This window comes from Polypterus senegalus, chromosome 15 (genome assembly GCF_016835505.1).
Source record: "Polypterus senegalus isolate Bchr_013 chromosome 15, ASM1683550v1, whole genome shotgun sequence".
In the NCBI taxonomy this organism is placed as follows: domain Eukaryota; kingdom Metazoa; phylum Chordata; class Cladistia; order Polypteriformes; family Polypteridae; genus Polypterus; species Polypterus senegalus.
The window spans coordinates 119,465,560-119,492,079 of NC_053168.1; the positions used below are offsets into that span (position 1 = coordinate 119,465,560).

Below are 26,520 nucleotides of genomic sequence, written 5' to 3' on the forward strand. Positions count from 1 at the left end.
GGCTCCAGCAGACCCCCGTGAACCTGTGTTCGGATTCAGCGGGTTGGAAAATGGATGGATGGACTTATATCACAATAAGCAAACAGTAAAACAAAGCTTGTGCCTTCTTCTCTATCCATGTCTCTTCCTTTACTTTGGTCCCATCTATGCAGGTGACATTCAAGTTATGTTAAATCAAACCTCTAGACTGGTCCACAATGAATGAATATTAGTGTGTCTTTGAGTATTAACTGAGATAGCCTTGGTGTTTGGTTCATGCCTCATACTTTGTTCTGCCAGAGCAAACCACTATTTACTGATGACGCTCACTTGGTTAAATGATTAATATATGAATTCACAATTACTATAACTGCCCGGTCTGAATGAAAGACAACAAATTAAGTGACATGCCAAAATTAAAATAATTTCACCATCAAAGTAGTATCTGTCTTCAGTATCTGTATTCACTTAGACTTACAGTACGTTTCAGCTGAGAGTTGCATTCAAGGGTTATTGGGGAGCATGTATGGAAAAGTGAAGATATGAAATGCTAGGGATGAGAAAATTATTGAGAGTCTGAATAGGACTAACAGAATTCATTAATCTTTTAGATACATAAAATCTTGGACTTAAGAGTCTTCTACAGTAATTTATTTGTCTAAGTGTGCTTGTTATAATGTTTGTCTGTGTGGTGCTGGAGAATGATGATTACTGTTCTTATCTTGATTGTGTGTATTGATGTTTCTGTATGTATGAGCTTCAACACATCAAATTACAAGAATCTGGTAGTGTTAAGACAATAAAATAAAGAATTACCAGGTTTGCCATTAAATGGGCCATCTTAAAAATCTGATGAAACAACTGATAGAGAAGCTTGCATATTTTCCTCTCTGTAGACAAAGTAAGTTTTTCCCCAACCCCAAAATGAGCTCAAGTGGCAGAAGTGTTTTAGGTGCGAAAGTGATTGTCATACACAGGCCATGATCAGTTATATGCTTATCAAGATCAGCGAAACCAATGTAATGTGTTATTAAAAGTTCCAAGTAAATAGTCAAAGCAAATTTGTAACTATACTGAACTTGTTTTATTTTGCTTTTTTTGTCTCTCGCTCTGCTTTAACATTAACCTTTAATTTAATGGGAAAAATGTTTTAAGATTAGAAAACATGATAATTACAGAAATTAAACAACAAATTAACTAAAATGAGAAAACGTTTTTGTGATCAAATATTTATTTTTAAAATATAAAGAGTACATTAGATAAGGTTGCAACAGTAAATGATTTTTCTGAATATATGAAACAACCCACTCCACTTGTCACATACTGGTAACCAAATGTTTAATGACTGCACAACCTGAAGCCAGTTTCATATACTTTGTTTGGAAGTGTTGCTGATCTGGGATGCAGGGAGTTCAAACAAGGACCAGATTATAGAATGAAGACTTCCAGACTGTTGGGAGTTGCAAAGCCAAGAGATTTCCAGCAGGAGGCCAATACAAGTACAAGATGTTCTTTAGTGAGATTCTGACAGCAAATAAAATGAGTTCTGTTCATTGAATGCTCTACATCAGAGGGACCCAAATTCGATCCTGAAGGGGTACAGATTTTCCTGCCTAAGAGTTTCTTAATCAGTGACAGTTTCCACTGCTAATTGACTTAATTTCCCTTCATTTTAATTGACTTGTTTTCTAAGCCTCAGTCCTCATTTTTTCCTTAAATGAAAGCCTGACAAAAATGAGATGTGAAATGAGTGAACTGATGACCTGCTAAGTTGGGGTCTCAAACTCCAACCAATTCCACTTCGTCCAGTTTCTTAATTAGAAAGCTATTTTTGATTGATAATTAAACCAGTAATTAAATTCCATGGCTTGTAGGTGCTAAGACCATCATCAGAATGTTGTGTGGACCTGAGCAGATCAACATTACTGTACCATCACCTTTCTTTATTTTCAAGTATTGTATGATGGCTCATGTTGTATGTCATTATTGTTTGTGGTATTCAAGGAACAGGGGTCTGAGTTTTAAAGTAGCAAGTCACTTGATATTAAGACAAAAGGAATTATTTTGCAGCAAAAACTACTCGCTAATCAAGAAAAGGGTTAGAATGAAAACTTACAGCCAATGTAGCCCTCCAGGATCAGAGCTGGACAGCCTCTTCTACATTTATCTGTAGCTGTTCTTGCGTATTTTGAGTTTGAGGTGATTGTAGTGCAGTCAATTTAAATTGTTGAGGTCTGGGTATATATTGTGTGTTATCAGCGCAAAAACTTGCTGTTGGAAAAACTTCAACTTGTGGCTACCCAAATGAGGCAGAGTAATCTCCTTTTATTAAGAAATTTATTTCCATCCATTTAGTCAACCAACTTAATCCGGGTGTAGATTTTCTAAGAACTGGAGCCTGTTTTGTTTTCTTTTGAGATTTTACTTCAATGAGAAACCCATTAGTATGCAAATTTCAAAATGACAATATTAATAAGAATAATACAGTAGCTGTACATACAAAAACTAGGCCTATGAGCAATCAAAGCACATATATAGACAAAGGATGACAGTATACCTAAATCTTCATGTTTAATTTTAAGAAAAGCAATTGATATACTCTGTGACGTTAACAACGGAATTACATACAATTTCAGGATTACTTTATGTGGTGGGGACAGGAACTATGTTTCCTTATTTGTCCTAATCATTGTCTCTGTTAATAGTTCTTTTTCTAAAAAGTGTTTTAAGAGATTTATGTATTATAAAAGATTTATTAAAAAAATTCAGAAGAATTCTATTTTAAAGACCTGACACACTGTTAACATCTCTTGACTCTCTGTGGAAGGGATAGTATGCCACTATCATGGGCCATGTGCAAGACTCGGCAGACAATGACCTATCCAGGAATGTCTGATCATCAAAATACATTAATATGAATTTTCTTGTTTAATACCCAGGGACTACAAAACCCACTTTCTATCTTTTTTTATAGACTTGAGAGGCACTAAGAAGAAACTGAGGGGTAGATGTTAGGGATATCTTTAAATGAAAATATAAATAAAATTTTTAAAATCATTTAAAGTGTATATCACAGAGCCCAGTAATGAACTGTAGGTTTTTACTAACTGTGTGTACATTGTATTTCAAAAGTTTTTATTTGTATGATTTGATGTGAAATATTATACAATTTAATGTTGTTTACACCAGTTACTAGAATTTTTAGTTTTTTCTGCAATTGTGCAGAACTAGGACATGTTTCACTTGCTTGCATTAGCTAGATTCTCCGATGTTATTGTGCTGTGTTATGACTGCTATTTATATGTTTCATTTGAAGGTCACTCTGTAAGACTACTGGGTCAGAAAAAGGATAATGGAAAACGGTTGGGGGGAGCACGATTGGATTTGCCGAAGATTAGGAAAAACCCACTGATAGAAATCATTTCCATCAATACAGGGTAAGCTGCTTTCCCACTTGCTCATAAAATATTCACCATCACCTGAGAATTCAATTTATTTTTTTTTCCAGACGTCGTGTGATGCTGTTACTTCTACTGCTTTGAGAGCAAAATGATCTAAGACCCTGAGGGTCTGCGTCTATCAATTTCTTCAAGTGCAGTTCTTTTTTTTTAATTTTATTTATTTATTTTGCTCCTTTCTCCTTTGTAAGTGCATTTTTCTCCTGTTTTTTTGTTAATGGTTTCAAGTTTTATAAAGCTAGTAAAATTATTTTTGGGTAGAACTGAGAGCATGCATTAATAAAGCTCATTTCTGTAGCTCACTGTTGTATAGTTTCCTTGATGCAAAATAAGATGGGGGGTTTGTGTATATATGTGTAGATCTTAAGGTATTAGCAAGCCTTTTTCTTAAGTAGAAAATAATTTTGGAGTAAGATTTTTACTGTATACTGCTGGGTTCTAATAACAATGGTCTCAGATACACTAATCAGACATCTCAAAAGTCTTCATGCAGATGAAATATGTGTATTAGTACTTGCAGTAATACCAGTTAAGTGCCAGCTTTTATTTTATTATTTTTTAAAAAATTTTTTTTGCATAAAATAAAAGTTTTTGCTGCCCTATTTTTGCTTTATGGGGGCAATCCCCATTTAGCACATTTGGCATTTTGTTTAGACCACTGTTTTTATTTTTCAAACTGACTCTCATTGCAGTTTTCTTAGCAAATCTTCTGGTTTGATTACCCCCACCCTTGTGGCTTGCCATATTGACCGAATACCAGTCCATGATAAATGACCTGAAAACATCAATGAAGTGGTCCTAAGTTAATAGAACTGACATCTTCAGTCATCTTGTATGGAAATGAAACTTGTTGAGGTAGTAGCTTGGCCCGCATAAAGTTTGGTAAATTTTATAGTTTTCCTTTGCTTATTGCTTGTTAACATTTTTGGTAGTATTTGTATTTTTTTTTACTTTTGACTTACAAGTTACATTTTTTTTTCTAATTTTGATTTGCTGTTCTCTTTGCAGCAGCATTAGATTTTTTTGTTTTGTTTTCCTTCCTTATTTTATAAATCTTTGCATTATTTGACCTTTGGAGCTTGGATTCTGGTTCGTATTTTAATATCTCACTTTAACAGACTACATTAAAGTAGCAATTGTTTTGTTTGGGGTGAATGTTAGAGGATTTTAATGGCTCCCCTCTTGCTTAAATTGTAGGACTCGTGCCTCTATAGCTTCTCAGTCTCATTCCAACTTAAAACAGGCCTTTTTGAAGGCCTAACACCATAGCTTCTTTTTTTTAATTTTATTTTAAAAGTTCAATAAGCAGATGGGTGTGTAGTAATCCAAGTTAGATGCGAAAAAGACATAAGAACCCTAACTCCTTTAATGTAATTGTCTGAGAAGTTCATTTGACTCAAAAGGAAGCTTTGTTTTAATGTTTTGTAAGTAGGCCCTTACCAAATGTGTGGCACATTGCTGGCTCTGGTCTTGTTAAAATATTACTTATCAACAGTTGTTAATCATGAACGTTCACAAAAATTTCAATTGGAAGCGAGTATGATTCTGACCTTTCTGTTGTAATATATTGCCTTGTACTGTGACCAGGAGACTCCTGATGATGTAATCACGGTAGGATGGCAAGTGGGGAGAAGAGCTCTGTAGTGGTGTGCATAATAATGTGTCAGATTGATTTGAGTGCCCATTAATATCCAAGCATTTAAGTTCATGAATGTATTTCTGTTCAACAGACTGTCATAACTGTCAATTTATATATAGCCTCACTGTTGCAGCTGCTATTTATAATGTAAATATACAAAGATTTTTTCATTCAATACATTATCAGAGCTGCTTAATCTAGCAGGGACTAGAGCTTATCCTGGCAATAGAAGTTGCAAGGCTGAAACTCATCTGTTGGGGATGGGGTAAGGCAGTTGCAAGCAGACACACATGACCAGTATAAATTTTCCAGTTAACCTAACACAGGTTTTTGGGATGTAGGATTTACTCATAAAAACAGAGGCAAACCAAATTTAAACCTTATAATTTGCTTATCTTTCGTATATAAAACAAAACAGGAGCATTTGGTGGAAACACATAGAAGTTATGCAAAGAATGTCCGAACCTGGCATATTCATTGACTTGGCAGTTAGAACATTGATTTAGAAAATTATGTAGTGGTCCATGTAGTCAGACTGACTCTCCTTTAAGCTTTTGGTGTGAACGTGAATGTAATATTATGATTCTTAGAGTTGGACCATTGATGCATATACAATTTTTGAATAGTGTAATGCTAGTAATATTATTAAAAATCTTTTTTCTTTTCTGTAGCAGTTCATCTTATCCCCTCTTACATAATTATTCATCAGATAGAAAATTTTCTCCTTCATGTATTAAAAACATTTGTACCTGCAGTCAAAGAAAAATTCACAAGTGTGTGATTACAAAGTACTTTAGTCATGAATTGGGCAGACTGGAATGTTTAATTGCTTTGGTCCAGTCAGAGTCTTTCCGGGAGAAAAAAGGAAATGTGCACATCATATTTGCAGCTAGAGTTTTTATTTACCCAGAGGAACAAATTCATTTACTATCCTTTTCAGATGCAGTATTTGCAAACTTATATTTAAAAATTAGGTGAGTTAAGCTTTAAATGAATGCACTTATTTAGAATACCTAAAATAGACCTAATTGTGTGTTGCAGGTCTTCCAGTCTCTAGTAGTCAATTACTTTATTTACCCCTCGTGGCGTTGTAAAGAGGAGAGGTTGCACACGTTTATAGATGGTGCCAGAAATCTGATATGAAGAATAGTACTCCTAACATTTCCTGGCAGATGTCTTGAGTTTTTTCAACCATGGTTGTTCAATTTAGCAAAGATGCACCATGCGTCCCCTGCCTGCCTATCCACTGTGTTAGACATATTACTTCATCTTCAGTTTCATATATACTGAGAATATTTCTAAATGTACATTAGATGAAAACTTTGCTGTCTCGTCTCAACAGCATGAATTGAGCTTTTAACATGAGTAATTTTATCCCACCATTTCTTACTGCTTGAAGATATAAGTTCCTTAATCTTATGGTGGATGTACAGAGGTGACTGTGAAAAAGGAACTCCCATAAAATAGTAACATTTTTTTCATTGCCGTCTTGAAGCACCATCTTACTTTCGTCTTTCTTCCCCCTCACAGTCTTCATGTTTAAGTCCTTAAACTATTGTGACAGAAGATGCTTGCAGAAAATGCACGAAGTCCACAGGGTGCATGCAGGAAATAATCAGTCAAGTATGGAATGCAATTTATCACTCTGGTAACTTTTGATTTTATTCATCATCATAGTAGAGCTGCGTGCCGAAGGAATATTGAGGATCCGTATTTGATCTTGACTTACCTGCACAGTGACCAGAGCACTAACACCCATACAGCTGGCTTGTACTTTCAGGCAGTCTTGAGTAGGCTAATGTCTTGTGGTGCAGGGAAAAGGAGTGAAAATGGCCCATCTGCCAAGATTTGTTTAAAAATGACTATGCTACCTCAAAGCTTTTGCCTTCCTTATCTGAAATAACTACCTTATCACTAAATTACGGTGTACTTTGTGTTGTGACTTAGTGATTCATGTAAGGTATAAACATTCATCCCCAAATGTCTTTATCTGCTAATGCTCTTCAGTCTTACTACATTTTATAAGCAGAGCTTATTTTCTAAATATACTGACTTGGCACTGTATACCGTACCTTAGTATTTTCTGCCAAGATTTTCTTCACCTCCATTCAGCAAAGAATTTGGAACCAGGAACCAAGTGGTGAGACACCATGGTTAACTGCTGCTGACTCCCAGTAACTGGAGACCTTTCAAATGTGATGAGTAACGTTCGAACATTTGTGCCACCATCTTGTTCCCTTTTTAATTTGCAAAAATGACATAGTCAGGACACTTCCTTCAACAAGAAATTGATCTGATTATTTAAACTCTGATCAGATATAGACTATTGTAATTAAATCAGAATTCAGTACCAAATATGAAGGCGGCATGTATGTGATCTCAAAAAATGAGATACCATCAGCATTTGGATATTTATACCAAAATTCAGTTGGATTCAGGTCACATCATAGGGGTAGTGTGAATGTGGTACAAGTTAAAATGTCACAGTTCATCTCTACAGCATGTGGTGGCACAGGTTTATTATGGGTAAATTTGATATATTTGTGCATGAAATGGACAGTTTGATGTTACAAATCTGCTCTGTTGTCATTTAGGTCCTCTGTTAGCAACCTGGGTATCTTATTTTCTTAGATGGTTCTATGTTTCATTTCATTATTCAGCATTATATGTCTTAGTAGAGGGCATTCACAACTTAAAAATATTTTTTTGGGTAAAGCTTACATTGCTGCTATTTCCCTTATATTTCTTGCACCGTACTTGTGCCTTTTCAGAAAAAAAATGGAGATTATTGTAGCTAACTTATGTTTCACACAGACTATAATAATTTGATGAAAGCTATTAGTATGACGGAAATAAATAATCCTTTCTTCCAATGCAGACTCTCAGATTTCATTTTCTTGTATAAATATTTGCAGCTCTGCATTTTTACACATCACCCTGGCGCCTATGAATGGTGCACTGACTTAAATGTAAATGCCATCACATTGTTGCTGCTCTTGTTCTTCACCCCAGGATGGTTATTGTCCTTAAATCAGGGTTGATTTTACAGATAATGCCAATGCACAAGGCTCCTTCGGCCTAAATGCACAAATCTCATCAGTCCAGATTATCTTCTCATATTTATTATCTGTTGCAGGTTTACTTAAGTAGCTGTCGGAGAGCAGGAAGAGTAGCAGCTGGAATCGGTTATATGATCAGGCCATGTTGCTAGGGCAAATAAGAGGGCCTGTTTGCACATTTATTACTGCTTAATCTCTTTGCTTGTAAACAAGTGCTCAGCTCTCCTGTCGCCATCTTACCTGGACAGAAATCTTTTATCACTTGTAGGCCATTTCATTTTACAATGATGCAGAATGATGTTCTCATACATTCATAAAATTGGCAGGGTTCAATCTTCTGAAGTTGTTTCACATACCGGTACTTTAATATAATGAATGTGTCTTCCTTTTCCATATAATTCAGTTAAACATTTGCCCTCTTTTTTGTTTCAGTCCACTAGAGCTATTTTGGCTACTTGTGCATTCATTCATTTTTGAAGAACACATAATGAAGAAAAGTTCATCTTACCATATCCCTCGTCTCATCTGTAAATTTAATAGATTGTTTGTGTCCTTTACACAACTGAATTTTTTTTTTTTGTAAGTAATTAGTGATTTGTTCACTATGCCCTGGCTATGGTTTCTTACCCTGTAGTTTTCTTGATGGACTCTTTTTGATGAGCTTTGCTCATTCCCTAGAGTGATATTAGCAGTGTTTTGATTTTTAATTTTTTGCCTCTTTTGCCATTGACTAATGTATTATAAACCAGAAGTTTGTGTTTCTGAGTACAAAGTCTTTCAACTTGTCATTCACACCAACATTCATTTAGACACTGTCTTCTGAAACGGCAAATTGTACCATTGCCTGTCAGAGGATTCCCACAATCGTCTCACTTCAGAAGTCTCTGAAGTCTAAACTTCAGGTCATGTTAGACAGATGTATTGGCAACATAACATTTTCATACTACACTATGAACATTTTTTACACATTTTGGGACATGAATTACCTTATTAACTAAAGAAGAACAGCAGAATGGAAGTACATGCTTTCAGTATTCTTTAAATCCTTTATGTAACTGAATGGTATGCTGTTTTTGCCCTTTAGTTCTTATTAACAGCATTAATTTTAAATTAGGCTTTTTTGAAACTTTATAAAGGTACAGTTGGATCCGTAAGTATTTAGACAGTGACACAATTTTCATAATTTTGCCTCTTTAATCCACCACAATGAATATGAAATGAAGCAATCAATATGTTATAGAAGTGTAGACTTTAATTCAAGGGGCTTAACAACAATGTATTAGCTGTTTAGGAATGACAGACATTTTTTATACATACCCCCCTCTTTCAGGGGCTTAAAAGTAAATGGACAAACTAACAATAATAAATATAATTATCATTTTTAAAACTTGGCTAAAAATCCTTTGTTGTCAATGACTGGCTGAAGTGTGGAACCCACAAACATCACTAAATGCTCGATTTACTCCCTCGTGGTGTTTTGCCAGGCCTTTACTGCAGTTGTCCTCAGTTGTTGCTCATTCACTGGTCATCCTCTCTTCAGTTACGCCTTCATCAAATGAATGCATGTTCATTTGGGTTGAGGTCAGATAACTGACTTGGCCTTTGAGGAATATTCCAGTTCTTTGCCCTGGAAAGTGCCTGAGTTGCTTTTTGCAGTGTGTCCATTTCTGCAGTGAAGCACTGTCCTATTGGTTTTGCAGCATTTGGCTAAATCTGAGCATACAGTATAGCTCTATACACTTATAAATTAATTCTGTTGCTTCTGTCAGTAGCCATATTCTTGACACTGGCTTCTCAGTTCCATTGACAGCCATACATATCCATGCTATAACCCTTTCTTCACCATGTTTCACAGATCATACAGTATGGTATACTTCGATCATAAGCTGTTCCTTTCCCTTCTCCATACTCTTCTAATCACTCTGGTACATGTTGATCTTTGTTCCATATGTCTAAAGAATCTTGTTCCAGAGCTGGGCAGGCTTTTTTAGATGTTTTCTGTCAAAGTTTTATCTAGCCTTCCTTTTCTTGGGGCTTACCAGTGGATGTCACCTTGTGGTTAACCCTCTGTATTCCATAAAGTTGTCTCTTGATTGTAGACTTAGACAGTGATACAGTATGTCTGCCTCCTGGAGAGTGTTCTTGTTCTTGCTAGATGTGAATAGGTTTTCCTTACTAAGAAATCATCTAGGACAGCAGTCTTCTGTAGTTATCCAGGCATTTTGGTGTTGCTGAGCTCACCGTTGTGTTCCTTCTTTTTAAAATGTACCAATTTGTTTATTTGGCTACTACTAATGTTTCTACTGTCTTTCTCCCTCTGATGTGTTTGTTTTATTTTCTTAGTCTTATAATGGCCTGTTTTAGTTGCATTGACAGCTCTTCGGACCTCCATATTCATTGTACTTAAACTGAGCAAGTGATTAGGAGCACGCTACTAAAATTGAATAGAACCTCGTTTTGTTTTAAGAAAAAAAAACACCATCCTCATTTCTTTGTAGCATAGATTCCAAAAAATGCTGGAAAACATTTTTTGAGGTTCTGGTCCATGTTGAAAAGATTTCATGATTTCTATATTTGCAGATTTGTCAGCTGCACATGTAGTGAACCCCTGCTTTCCTTTTTATCCTAAAGGTGCTATATTGGACTCAGATCCAGTGACCTGGAAAACCACTGGAGAACATTGACCTCATTGTTACATTCATGAAACCAGTTTAAGACAGCTTTGGCTTTATGACATGGTACATTATCATGTTGGAAGTAGGGGAAGATGGGAAAACTGTGGCCATGAAGGTACACACAGACCATGGCTTTCAAGTGAGGATTAATTGGTATTAATGGGCCCATAGTTTGCCAAGCATGCATTTCCTCACACCACCACCACCACCAACCTGGACTGTTGACACAAAACAGTTTGATTGCATGGATTCTTGTTGTTGGTGCCACATTCTGATTCTGTCATCTGTGTAGATTTATCAGATTAAGCTTACATTGTTTGCAGTCAGTCAGTTTTGGTGAGTCTGCGTCCACTACAGCCTCAGCTTTCTATTCTTGGCTGACAAGAGTGGGTCTTCTGTTGCTGTTGTAGCTTGTCCTCCTAGGTTTGATGGGTTATGCTTTTCTCCTCACCACCATTGTACAAATTGTTACCCAAGCTGCCATTAGGCTTTCTGGCTCCTCGATCCATCTGGCTATTTTCCTTTTACCTCAAGGCATTTTCATCCACAGAACTGACGCTCGGTGCATGTTTTTTTTTATTTTGCCACATCATTTTGAATAAACTCTCGATACTTTGGTGCATGAAAATGCCAGGACATCAACAGTTACAGAAATATTCAACCCAGCCTGTCTGACATCAACCATCATGACATGGTTGAAATCACTGAGATCACATTTTTTTCCCATTCCAGTGTTTGATCACAACATTATCTGAAGCTCCTGACCTGTATCTGCATGATTTTATGCATTATGCTGCTTCCACATGTTTGGCTGATTAGATAATTGCACGGATAAGCATATATAGAGGTGTTCCTAAATTTTCTTCAGTAAATATAACTTCAGCTGCAATATTTTGGTATAAAGCTAAAATAACAATGATTTTTATCTATATTCAAATGCTTATGGACCTAACTATATGTTACTTTTTATCAGAAATCTAAAATGATCAATTTACAGAAATACACTCTACTATCAAGGAGCTAGTGTGAGTTATAGAATAATAATTATGAATTATTTTTAGAAATTTAATATTTATAAAACAGAATGGATGTGTATTCAGTTTATAGTTATTGTTTGTTCATTAGTTGACTTTTGAGATATACATCCAGATGGTACACAGCGAAACACCAACTATATGAACAGCACTCCAAATGTTTGGTAAATCAGTCATGATTTCACAGCATATGCACCTGCTGATCAGTGCACCATAGGATCCAGACCAGGGCGAAATAAAAGCATGTTTACCACTATGAGCATAATGAAATAGACAGGTTACACTTATAAAAGATTATGTATCATGTACATTCTTAAAAGTTAATAACTGACTAAGCCATTTGCATCCTTGTAGCCTTCATGGCATTTTCCTAACTAAGACTAAAAACCATGAAGTCAAAGAAAAGTTGCTTTCATGCCTATGACAACAGTACAATACTAATAACAAGTTAAGGGTCCAGTGTTTGTAATTTTAGTGCTGACCTGCCTCATCATTATGTAAGACAATTTTACTCCTAGAATTTAAAAATAACCTTATCCATTAATTTAGCAAATCACTCCATAGTTTTAAGTAAAACATCCTCTCACCGTTAATGTTACCACACTCTTCCAGCTAGTGTAGATCAACTGTAGCCCACATACTAAGTTAGGAGGAAGGATCATGCCCGATGGTGTCCTGGTTTGCTTATCAAACAGTGCTACAAAGCAGAACACAGTCTTCTCTGACTTTGCAGTGACTTTACTTTTCCAATATTGGTTCTGCTTTCAGGTTCTTAGTTTTTCTACCATGCTTATGACTCTCTCACTGTAAACTGAATTCCTGTGTGTTTGTCTCTCTTCCAACTGGTTTTGCATTAAGTGATTTTAACTAGTGCACATCATGCTTAATAAATGCATGGCCTTCCAAAAAACATCCAGACTATCCCTGTGTGTTTTCACAAAAGCCTCGTTATTTTTCAGGATTTGCTTGGACTTAACACTGCATTAGCACATGCTGTGTAATATTTCTGTGAAATGGACAGATGGCCAAGGCAACTTCTCAGGCACCCTATTGTTTTCTGTAGGCTGCCCAAACTAAATCCTGATTACCACTAATTTTCTACTGGCTAGTTGCTGAATTAATAAACACAGGTTTATGCTTTTCATTTTTGTTTGGTTGTTTGTGTTGCTGGGGTTTAAAGAATTTCACGCAGTTACAGAACATTTGCTTACGTTATGTTTACATGCTGGCTTATCCAATAGAAAAGCGATGCACTTTTTGTAGTGTCTGTAATATTGAAAAGTATCTTGTACTGTATTGTGTTACTTTACTGGACTTGGCAATGCTTGGTACATGGTGAATATAATGTTATATATATAATGTTATCTATAGATATATATATCTCTATCTCTATAGATATATATATATATATCTATCTCTATAGATATATATATCTAGATATAGATATATATAGATATATAGATATATATATTTATCTATATAGATATATCTATATCTATCTATATATCAATATCTATATATAGATATATATCTCTATATATGTATCTCTATATCTATATCTATCTCTATCTCTTATTGAATTGTTGCTATTTCATTAGTTTCAACTTTTATTTCAGAACTTCTGTAAAAACAATATTTGTAGTCTTGCGAGTCCCAATATGCTGAATCTTTTATTTGATGTCAGTGAGACTTGTGTTTATAATGACTGTACCATAATTCAGGATAGGTTTCTCTGTTTGGAATTCCAGCACAGACAAAGCGATCTACTTCATCAGTAGTTAATTTTTTTGCAAAGTATCCAATAAATGCATGTGCGGTAAACTCCGTTTTTGTAATTCTCAAGATTCTTTATTTGTCACGTGCATAGCTATACAGGACAACACGCAGTGAAATGCATCCTGATCCCACTTATCAAAAACTGTGCAAAGTTAGAAGAATATCAGTTAGATTAATAAAAAGTCATAGATTGAAAGATAACAGTATAGTAGAACATAATAAGTAAGTAAAATTATGTGAATAAAGTAGAATTAAGTGTTAAGGTTCAATAGTGTAGTGATTACTGTGCAAAAACCAAAGTTAGACTGGTGCATAGTTAAATGAGGCAGTTTGTTTGTTTGTGCTACTGCGATCTTTACTTTTTTTTATATTTTCTAATTTTCCTACTTTCATATCCTTTAACTTTCTCCACATGTGTATAGCGACCAGTGTGTTTTTTTTTTTTATAGAGCCTTTCGAATTACACTGCTTTCATAATCTCTAACCTGCTCTGCATGTGTTTAGCGCCAACATGTGTGAACGTCTTTATGAAGTTCTACTTTGTCTTTTACTCTGTCTTTTAATTCTGAGCCGGATTGAATGTGCTTTTTTTTTTTCAGTTCCACTTGTTACGGGCTGATAATTACTTTTCCTTATTTTCTGAATTTGCATCTTGATGATTATTTTTCTTTTTTGCTCTTTTTTCTCTCCAACGTTTTTGATTCTCTTTTCTCCATGCTGCTTTCTTCTTCGCTTGCATGTCGATATTTCATTTATAACGTATTGTCCTTATACGCTTTATATGCACTGAGACCCTGGATCTGTGTGTGCCCAAATCCTTTAGACGACTGAATGTTTTGCTGCCTCTTGGCTTATTTGATATTGAGTGTAAGTAGGGCGTGTCTTGCAGGAATCTCATGTTCCACGTCATCGCAAGACGATCTTGGGTCAATCTCTTGGCACAAAGTCTCATGTTTAAGGTCCCCGCAAGACGCTCCGTGGCCATCTTGCAGTTTCTTTTAAATGTCTTCCGTAATCTTAACGTGAAGATCACATCTCGACGCCCTTGTGTTTCTCCGCAGGATTTTTTTTTTTATAATAGAGAGAATACAATTTCACAGCTGAAACAGTTCTGGGACAGCCAGTCCAATGAAAGGACCCCTCTACTTCACAATTCCTGCAATCCTCCATCCACCATTAGGGATGACTTTACCTTAGGCAGGCAAAACAACTTGGCTGGTGGGCCGTGGCACAGGTGCAACATTTGGGTACAGAGAAGAGAAACAGAATAGGTGAGAGTTAGTATCCAGTTATAACTATCACTATATATATATATATATATATATATATATATATCAGTTGTAAGAAAACATGATCACCACAAAAAAAAGAGTTGGGGATCCACCCCATATATTGTAGCGCAAAAAAAAAAAAGTAGTCTCTTCAGACTGAGTCTATACAGAATGAGTTTTGACTGCTTGACTTGTGGCTGTTGACTGGTTTTATAGCGGGAGGACAGAAAGGGCATACTTAGAGGACAAGAAGTGGAAATGGGGTCATCAGCAGTTGCCAGAGGTGATGTCAGCAATGGAGGCAGAAGTGGTGCAGTCAGGTGGTTTTCCCTTCTGCAGGTCTGTGGGAGAGAAGAAGAGGCATTAGTGCTAACCACCAACCCTTTGTCCGGCTTGTCAACATCCCTCTTTGATCCCTTTGATGCAGTATATTACTAAACCATGAAACATTTATATACATAAATACACAAGTTAAACACACAGCAAAACAGAAAGAATCTTAGTATTCCCTTTGGGGTCAAATAAAGTTCTGTGTATCGTTAACATAAACATTTCATGATAAGTTAAGTTTCTGTTAACATTGTAACTTACATTTGATGACAAAAAAATGCAAAACAAAAACTCTGTTTAACAACGTACCTGGGCTAAGTAAACCTTCCAAGTATCCCTAGTCAAAGTCAGTTTTCATGATTTTGGCCAACTGCTTGCATTTCTCATCATGGAACATTCTACATTATCATAAGTACATAACAGTCTATTAAGAAACAGATTGAATCCTTTTATATTCCCAGTCTCTCTAATGTTGCTTTCTACTGATAGGAGTAATGGCTTGTAAGTATAGCAGTGGCAAGAGGTACCAAAGTAGAGTAATGATAATAAGGTAATGAGTAAAAGTGGCTTAAATTTGTTTTTCATACAGCTCAGCCATATGAGAGCACCTGGAAGTAGGTGAGTTGGTTTCGACATGTACTGAGAATACTGTCTGTACACTTGCTGTAAGAGGAGCAGCTCACTGGTTAGACAGTCTTTTCCCTAGCTGCTTGAAGTTGCTTATGAATTCCCCATACAAAAGAGGAGGGACTTGTCTGTTCAACTTGATGGGTTCATTTTGCCAATGTCTGAAAATTATTAAGCTTGAAGCATTTTACGCTGAATGCACAGTAGCTCTTCATTTCAAATAGAGGTTTTAATGGTCAACAGAGCTATTTCATACATAACATACACTATAGAATTTCAACAGCTATACATAATTTGTAGAAGGAGAATATAGGCATGTGAACTGAGTAACACATTTATCTAGTGGACAGACTAAAGCTGGGCTCTCTGGTCCACTAAACCACTAGGCCATACTCTACACATTGTGTAAATGAAAGATATGGGATGCATGTAGATTGTGCCAGTAAGTAGCTACATGAAAATAAAAAAGACTTTCTGGGAATAGAGTCTTGAGGATTAATTTACAATAAATTAATATCTGCTGAAATCAGTTGAATTTTTGATTTAATTCAGCACACAATTCTGTTTGATCTGCTTTTTAGTTAAACAGATAAATACAGTAGGTGTTGAAACCATTTGTTTGTTTATTAGTCCGTAATTTATTTTTGTCCTAAAAACGGTTGGCATTCTAAGCTTTTTCTGTTCAGTCAGTCTTGTTTTATGTAGTGCCTTTTACGTTAGTCAGTTGTTGTTTTGGTTGTGTATTAATGTTGTGTAATACCACCTGCCTTTGAAATGTGCTGTCTGATTGAACACTTCTAACAGAATGCCCATTGATAGCTGGTGACATGCATGTGACTGCTACATCCAGTCAGACACCAGTTGTTGTTGCTGGCAGAAGCCATCATTCCAGATGGTCGTGTCTGTTTTTGTATGTATTTCAATCAACTGCAAAGTATATGAACGCATTCAGCTTCTTTGGAGATCAGTGCTCTAGCATTGTTTACTTCTGGCTTTATGTATTGAAATGCCTCAGTTCTGTCAGATTGTTGGTTTAGACGAGAGCAGGCAACGTATTTGTTTTGGAATTTGTATTTTTTTTTTTTTAATATGAAAAGAGGAAAACAAAATTAATCCATCTGCTTTTTGACATTCTAAGCTCCTGCTGACATTTGGGTTATTTTAACACATAAAAGTAATGTCTGTGGAGTGGGTTTATCTTGTTGTGAGGCCCTGATTGGCTGAAGTTGTTTAACTTAGACTGGGATGTGAATCAAACGCAACTCTTCTGATAGTACACCAAACTGACTGATAAGATATGAACTGGTCCAGCTAGTCAATAATAGTGCTAGCAGAGTATCCAAATTATGTTTTGCTAAGGTCATTGGAATTAGTTTAGAGTTGTTTTTTCCTTTTTGGTGGTGGTGAATTTGACTCTTCCCAGTGAAGTGCAGTCGTGATGACATGGTATTCTTGTGCCCCAAAGGTTATCATTTCTAATGGATTGGGGATCTAATTAAATAGAAACGAACTGGGAGTTATGAGTTATGAAGTGAGCTTTTGAACAAGCCATCCAACAAGCTAGATTGTAACTTATTTTTCCAGTGAAGAATCTGCATTTTTGTTCAGTCCTATTGCTTATTGTCTAAGTGAATCTCTTTTATAATATTTTGAGGCTAACCCAGTGGATCCTGTTTAATAGAGCAGTTTTAATATTCCTTATGAAGGATGACTGCACAGTTAGTTTATGTGAGACATTTACAGAAAAGGTATGTCATTTTTGTCAGTCACAAAAATTAATGCAGGTTTTGCCTGGTCAAAATCTCCCTGCTGCTTTTGCATGTTTTCCGAAATTCAAATCCATGTACTTTAAAGGAGAAACCTGGATCTAGATCACCCACCTAGATCTGCTTTTGCCATTGACAATATTGCCAGAACTGTTTATAAATTGAACTGCTTGCCCTAAAGAAGACTGGACTCCTCAGCCATCTAAAATCATACAAATGACTTAACAAGTGTCATTTATGATTACAAATATACTAATGATGATGGAATAATACAGATGGAGAAACGCAGTTTCTATTAATTTGTAATTCCATATTAACATAGAAGTGTACTTGAATATTGGATATTTGATCTTTTTTGGAATCTGTCCTCATTTGTCCCAGTTAACGGACAGCTCATCTTGTATCTCATCCTTTATGTTTACCTTGTGATTATTCGGTCTCTAGTCTCCCATCAATAAAGGATCCTTTTCTAGGGCTAAAGTCACCATTGGTAAAGCTAAATATTCACAGTTGTGTCTTCTACATGTTCACACTGGACCTTCCCCTTTTGCACGCTCCAAGAAGATAGTTTTGACAGACAAGAGAAAACCATTTGTAAGGACTTGGGGAAATAACACAATTACTGCCCTTTTGTTTCTGGGACAACACTTGCTGGGTCATGTATTCTGTGACGTAATGGCTTTCAGGTGTTTAAAATCAGTTGTGTGTCAATTGGGGTTCAAACTTTGTTAAAATAAAGATGTAGAGAAAGAGAAAATTGTACTCTGAGGAAACTTTCCTAAGAAAATGTTTTTGGCTTTTACAAGCGTTAGAGTTGTCAAATTGTGCCGTGTTTGGATATGATTAGCTTTCCGGACATATGTCTGTAAAGTCACTGTTACCACACAATGTTGGTAGTTTTACATGGATTCACATATTTGGAAAAATTACAAAGAGTGGTACATCATCAATAGTTTTGCAGTTTTTTTGCATTATAGCTGTATAACTGGTGCTACTCCACAAAACAAACAAAAAGTAAAATATTAGCAGCTAGCGAACTATCTAGATAAAGGATCACTCCACCCAATTTTTTTTTTTTTATAAAGTTCCTTAACCACATTTACAGCATTGTCCACTATTGGCTCCTATCATAGATATTTTTTCTCCATTCTGCATGAAAGCAAGAGATTAAAACATTTTTACAGCCACTACTGTAAACTACATGGTGTAAAAAACATTAAAAAAAATATATCATTGTTAGATGGAGTATTCCTTTAATGGTAGTAGCCATGGCTTACAAACTGTATGATATTAGTGTTAACATCTTGCTTGCCAACTATGAACTTCCTTTAAAGTAGTACAGTGTGTATGCATGTGTGCGTATTACTGGCTAGTGGTATAAACAGGAATGATGCGAGTTAAAGGTAGTGCAGTCAAGTCTGTGACTGACTCCGTTTTTATTTACTGATATATCTCTGAAATACCAGGCAAAATGACACCCTTTATTAGCTAACTAAAAAGATTACAATATGCAAGCTTTTGAGGCAACTCAGGTTACATCTTGCTTGAAGAATGGGCCTGAGTTGCCTCGACAGCTTGCATGCTGTAATCTTTTTGTTTAGCCAATAAAAGGTATCATTTTGCTTGGCTTCTCACTACATTCATAATGGCTAACATGGTACAACACCCTAGTACTACTGAAATCCATGGGGAAGTGCTGATTTCAGAGGAAATGATGGAAGTTTTGTGACATGTTGATTTTCATGGAACTCGTTTATCCTGGGTTATTTACTGCCTTTTTTTTTATACACAGTAGAATGCAAAAAGAACAGTAAGCTTTACTGAGACATGAACATTCAGTCAGTAAAAAGTTACTGACATGAGAAATTTGAACTGGAGTAAAATTACAGGGGTCTTCTGGTAATGATTACTTTACTCCACCTCCTGATCTAAAATTTATCCTGTCTGAATAGGGCTTTAGCCAGTGTATATTCACATGTAAGTTAACATTTCTGGGTGCTATGTGGGTGTTTGTTTTGCATGTGTTGGTTTATATATTTTATTGGTATTGTTACATTTTAGTTTGTGCTGTATCTGTAAAGCCTGAAGAGCTTATGATGATTCCTTAAAAGACACACATGAAAACTGCAGCTTTTGAATGAATACAGTAGTAGAAAACACCACCCTTTACAGAAACTGGATTCACTGCAAGCACAAAGTAATCAAAGAGAAAGCAGAGTCGGGAACCCTGTCCTCTATACCTGAAATGCACTTTGGACACCCACTTGTTATTAGTTAAATACGGATGCAATGATTATTCAATTTTTCCTATCCCCAGCTATGATTTGAGTCCAGAAGACAAAGTGAATCTTTAATTGGTCTAAAAATGACACAACTGAATGTACTAAATGTTGCATTGTAGGGATTTTAAGTACAGTGTTTCCTTTCTCATCATTTATTTAAGCAGCTTACAAAAATGTGTAAAATTAATTTGATTGTTTATTGAGAAACCAAACAATACAGAACAAAATATTAAAAGTAAAGAACAATATGCATAAGCCATAGTTTTCTGGTTAGATAAAATACTATTTCAGTGCTGCTGATGAAGAAATAACATTTGTACTAAACTAAGCTGGCTCTCTCTTTTTTTTCTCTTTTACAGTAGAAGCAGCAATGTCACACAAGTCACCATTATTTTGTTTTTAATGTCACGTTATTTCAGGGATTTTGTGTCAAATCCACAGATAACTAGATTGCAGGTTGGCAGAGTATGGTTGACGTTGAAAGGGCCATTTAAAGCTCTTTAAAAAGGGGATTTGTCAGAACAATAACAAAAAAAATCTGAAATATTTTGGTTATTGTACATTGTCTTTAATGAAAAGAGGAAGCCAGCTTTTTGTGTGTTGTGATGGATGCTTAATGTTTGTAGTATAAAACAGAAAATCAGATGCTGCATGTTAAAGAGTCACTTTCAGTGTACAAGAGAATTGTTTAAAATCTGCTATTACTACAGCAGTAGATTCAGGAGCATAGTAGCAGGGAAGACAGTTTCTGTCTCAAAATGAGTTGTAAAGGAGGCAGCCCTCTGTTTTTTTTACTGATTTATGATACAACTAACTATTCAAAAATATGAATAGGCTGCTCCTTGAAATGACGTGTACAAACAGATCTATAAAAACCTTGATATTGCATAGTAGGTCTTCAGTAATTTGATGCCTAAATTAATTCCAGTGTTTTTCTCTTAGATAAGTATGTTTTAACAATAAACTGTTACAAGACATAAGGGTGATGTATACTTCTGCATCAAAACCTAAGAACTTAACTATGCCATTGAAAGCAATTTATACTTCTCCATTGCGTCACGCCTGAATGCTAGCTGGTGGTGCTTGTAGAACGGAAGAAAAGCGAATGATCCTGTCCTCCAGGATCACTGCTCCTCTGTCTATACATTGTCTTCTATGGGTGAATGTATTTGTCCCACACATTTTCCAGTTTTTCATACATACAGCAGCTTCCAAACTACAGGATGAATGGAAACACATTACAAGAAAAGCAGAGTTACCAATTAAATACCTTTGCATGTTACTTTAAATAATAGCATTTTCAGTTAATTATACAAGTCATTGAGATAAAAATCATTAAAATGTCCTGTATACACTATAAACACTATGATCATATCATAAAATCTTATTTTATATCAAGTATTTCTTGCACTAGTGTGTTTTTACCTGTAAACCTTGATGGGTCTATGATGAAATCTTTTCATTTGGAAGATAAACACCACTTATTGTGCTTGTAGTGCCACATTAATTTGAGAACTTAACAAAAGAAAAGCTTTTAATGAGAACTTGATGAGATAGGGTTAAAACACAAGTCCTTATTACTAAATACTGTATATTAAAAAAAAAACAGAGATTTGAAAACTACCAATATGTGTCTTTTGTAATACACTACTACTTGTTGCATGTGTGTATATTTCTCCATGTAAAGAAATATTTTCTAACATTTGCTTATGTAGACATGGACAAATTTGTTTGTACCCCTTTCATGAAAATTAAAGAACCCATAATTGTTTCTGAAATAATTTGAAACTGACAAAAGTAATTGGCATCCATCTTTGTTCATTCCATATTTAACAAAGAGTTTTGATTCAACTGTGTTTCAAATAATGACACAAATGAAAGTGGCTTGGACACATATGGTGGGACTCTTAACCTAATATTTTTTGCACAACCTTTAGTGACAAACACTGCAGACAAGTGATTCTTGGAGCTCTCAGTAAGACTTCTGCACCAGTCAGCAAGTAGTCTGCCCCACTCTTCCTGAGGAAACTGCTCTAGCTGTGTTAGGTTGAAGTGGGCCTTCTCCAGACTGCATATTTCAGTTCTTTTTGTAGATGTTGGAAAGGATTCAAACCAGGCCTCATAGAATGTCACTTCGGAATAGTCCAATATTTTGTTCTTAGCCATTCCTGGGTGGTTTTAGCTGTGTATTATCCTGTTGGAGGATCCAATGTTTATGACTGAGACAGAGCCTTCTGACACTGGTCTGCAAGTTTTGCTTCAGAATGTCTTGTTAGGCTTGAGATTTCATTGTTCTCTTTACTTATTCAAGGCACCCCATGTCAGACACAGCAAAGCAGCCACAAAATATAACCAAGCCTCCTTCATGTTTAGATATGGTGCATTTTTTTTTTTAACTTGCTAAAAAGCTCCAGTTTTGTCTCATCTCACCAAAGGACTTTCCTTCCAGAAGCATTCTGGCTTGTCAACATGTAGTTTAGCAAATTCTGGTCTTGTTCTTTCATGTGGAGTCCTCCTGGGTGGTCTCCCAGTGATCCCACTGTCACTCAAAAAGCAATGTATAGTGCGATCAGACACCTGTGGACCTAAACCTTAGAGTTCAGCTTGTATTTCATTGCAGGTTGTCCTTGGGTTTTTGTCTAACATCCTCAGTATCCTTCAGCCCATTCTGAGGTCGATTTTCCTCTTGTGGCTATGTCCTTGGAGGATGGCTACAGTCTGATAGACCTTAAACTTCTTAATATTTTCAGCTGTTTTCACAGTAACATAAAGTTGCCTAGTGATTGTCCTATGGCATTTGCCTTTAACATGCTTTTCTGTAATTTTTATTCTGATCTCCTTAGACAACTATCTCCCTTGTTTTCTCTGGCTCATCTTTAGTGTGGGATACCAAACAGCAGAGTTACTGCTTTTCTCCACTTAAATAGACTGAATGAATAATTGCACGATTGGAAACACATGGGATACTAATTAAAGAAAACAGCTAGTCTGAAAAATCAGTTGAATCCAAGTATTTAAAATGTTTTGTAGGGAAACAAATGAATGTGTCCAGGCCATTTCATAATTTCTTTGTCAAATAAGCAATACTTAATCTCTTTTCACACTTGCTTTGCTTTACTCAATGATATATCAAAGACATGCAGGTATACATGGGACAACTGCTTTTCATGTACAGTAAGCACTTTACAGAAGGTATACAGTACTTTTTCAATGAGCTGTAACTGTATCAACAAATTTGTCCACGTCTATATGTATTCTCATCTCTCACTTTTTCATGTGTTGTCCCGATGGTGTATTATTCAAGTTAAGACAACTGCTTAATGATAAACTTTTGATTTGTAGTGCATAACCAGTTTTAATCTGTACCCCATGTCATTGAGTCTCTTAACAAGTTTTAATTTTTGTAACAAAATTAGTGACCTGAGAGATACCATGATAACATTTTGTTTATGCATTTGAATTTTGGCAGGCCCAAAGCATAAGTAGCAGAACATCTAGCTTGTTACCAGTGTTAGTCAGTAAATAAACAATGTTGAATAATAAAAATGGAACAGGATTTTTGAGTTGTTCAGAAGTTAACATTAAGCACCAATTATGGGCCTTGCTTTGAATAAAAGTATGAGCAGATGCCAGACAATTTACAAATTAACCTTAAATAACATGACTGCCATAACATCCTATTTTGTGATAATTAAGATTTACAAAAGAAGGGTAGATAATGATATTAGGGACATGACAGTAAAATATAAGCAAATAAAAATGAAATCGAAGTACTTGAATCTTGATGTAAATTGGGACATAAAAGGCAAACCTTTAAACCTTGACTGCATCCACCAGTAATCTAGCATTCTGTCCTCCATGTGTAACATGTTTTGCACACGGTCTGGTGGTAGGTTTTTCATAAGATGCGGATGATACTCATACAATTATAATATTTTTCATTCTACTTTAGATGTAATTTGCCTCATGTTTTTGAGTGGCTGTGACCACTGGCAGATATTATTTATTTCACTTTTTTTCCCCAACAGTATAGTTTGTGACAGTCATGCAAGTCCCTTTATTTATTTATTTTTATTTATTTGTGGAGGACAATGTCAGTCTGGATATGAGAGTTTGGCGGGCTTTACTTAAAAAGTAGATGTAGTGATGAGGTGTGTTTTTTCTGTTTTCTGCTGATGATTATTACAAGCTACATGGCCAAGTAAACAGTGGTCTTCAGTTTCCTGGTTTCTTGTGAGCGCTTGTGATGTGGAGCACACAAGACCAACTTCTCTTTTTTGTTGTTTATGTCTGTGAGGTTAAATGACTTATTCTTCAGATTCCCTTTAATTTGTGCAATTCTTTTCATATTTTTGCAGCTTTACTGTATGTACATGGTGTTTTTATAAGAAGAATATTATTTCACTTTGTAGTAGTGCTGAACATGAAGACCTAGATATTAATAATCTCGAGTTTAACCATTTGAATATTATAAATGTTTTTTGTCTGCTTTGAGACATAGCAGTATAGAACAGCTATGTACTTATTGTTCATACACAGAGAGTAAAATGACTATATATTGAATAACCTATATTCATAGCTTTGTGGTTTTAAAGGAGCATTAGAAGGAATATTGCATATCTATCCAGTCTCTCTTCCATCCATCCATCCATCCATTATCCAACCTGCTATATCCTATCTACAGGGTCACGGGGGTCTGCTGGAGCCAATCGCAATCAACACAGGGCACAAGGCAGGAAACAAACCCCGGGCAGGGCGCCAGCCCACTGCAGGGCACACCCACACACCAAGCACACACTAGGGACAATTTAGGATCACCAATGCACCTAACCTGCATGTCTTTGGACTGTGGGAGGAAACCCAGGCAGACACGGGGAGAACATGCAAACTCCACGCAGGGAGGACCCAGGAAGCGAACCCAAGTCTCCTAACTGCGAGGCAGCAGCGCTACCGTGCCGCCCCCAGTCTCTCTTACTGCATCTATTTTCTTACTTGTATTTTTATTGATTCTAACTTTTTGAACCCATGAGCCAGTGACATTACCTTATTCGGGTTTGGCCTTCATTTTTGGCTTGCCTATGTGACCATTGACTTTTGATGTGCAGATTGCAGTTATCAAGCACAGTACAGTATACTCTTCAGCCAAAAGGTGAGGTTTATTTCAGTGTCAGATCAGTTTTTGTATCAGAAGGTGGGGATTAGGCTGGATTTCCTTGTTCGTTAAAATATGCAAATGTTAGGGTGGGAAAATTGAAGTTTAGAAAGAAGCTACCTCCTGCACCCCAGGGTGGAAAAGAAGTGTGTGAGTAGTATCTATGTAAATAGATGAGCTGTTTTTCATATTCTGTACCACAAAGTGTGACTCAGGTCCAGTATTTTACATTAATTTATACATGCAGCTCTTTTTTTTCCCAAAGATAGCCTTTATCACTTTAATCCAGTACATTTACACTAAAGCAGCTGATGCGTGTCCTTTATTCATTTAATAATTAAATGCTTATGATCTGAATCAAATGTTCCTTCCTAAAAAGCTGTAATGAGATGGAATCGAAATATGTGTCAGCAGTACAGCACAAACCTCCACTACTCTCTAAACCATCCTGGTGCCACACCATTTAGAAATAGTACATGTAAGCTAACAACAGTAGCCAGAAGCAGAGGTGTGCCCCACGGAGAGACTTTTTTTGCGTCTGCTGCCAATTATTCCATCTGACCTTCTAAGGAGTGCCACATTGAATTTCAGGATTCTCTCTCTGTTCTCAATCATTGATATTAATGTACTAAAGACAATTTGTGAGTAAGTTCTTTTTGTATAAATTAAATTTTTTTAGCAATTGTACATCAATGTAAGAACCAATAAGGATGTTGTGAATGTCAGGTTGGAACAAGTTGTCAAAGCATCATCTCTTTAGTTTAGTTTTTCACATTGGACTTGGAGAATTGCGCCCCTTAGATGTAATAGAAACCAGAGGGCAGTGCATATAATATAGTGTTCTGCAGGGGGCTCTCCAGCTTCCCAAACCTGACACAGACAGACACCAAGCACAAGTCCACGACCGCACACAGGTTTATTTTGTGGAAAACACTTCCAAAATAGTTTCCCACCTACACAACACAGTACAAGAAGCACAGTTACAAAGCTACACACTCTACAACACTTTGTCTTCTTTCTCTCTTTCTGCCTCCTCTTTCCTCCAATTTGCTTCATCACCTTCCTCACGACTCTGGCTCCAGAAGCAGTGACAGAGGGTTCATTTTATGCAATCCCCAGGTGCAGTTCCAAAATCTTGTAGGACTGATCCGGAAACACTTCCGGGTTAGGAAGCATGCCCTGTAGTATTCTGTTATAGCGTAGGAACCCAGGGGGCTGCCACGTAGCGATCCATGCGAGATAAAGTCCTGAGCACATGTTCTCCCCTGGTCCTTCCGCTTTATTTATATAAAATAAATTTTATGTAGCAGCAACCTTGGCAAAGTGACCAGTGGTCATGGGTTATAATGACAGTGTGATTATTAAACTAAGTGATATGGCAGATAAAAAAAGAACAGTGACCTATGCTATAGATTAAGCAAATCTCAGAAGCCAATTACATGTCGAAACTTCCAACCATATGAACGCTGTGC

The 26,520-nt window shown here is 36.0% G+C and overlaps 1 protein-coding gene across 1 annotated transcript in view; it reads left to right on the forward strand.

Annotated features, from left to right (window-relative positions):
- The window catches only part of cdkal1 (CDK5 regulatory subunit associated protein 1-like 1), an 821,501-nt gene that overhangs the window by 209,093 nt on the left and 585,888 nt on the right, over positions 1-26,520 (forward strand). Inside the window, exon 7 of the mRNA XM_039736195.1 lies at positions 3,296-3,416. Coding sequence (XP_039592129.1) covers positions 3,296-3,416 — 121 coding nt within the window. The remainder of the gene's footprint in view (positions 1-3,295; positions 3,417-26,520) is intronic.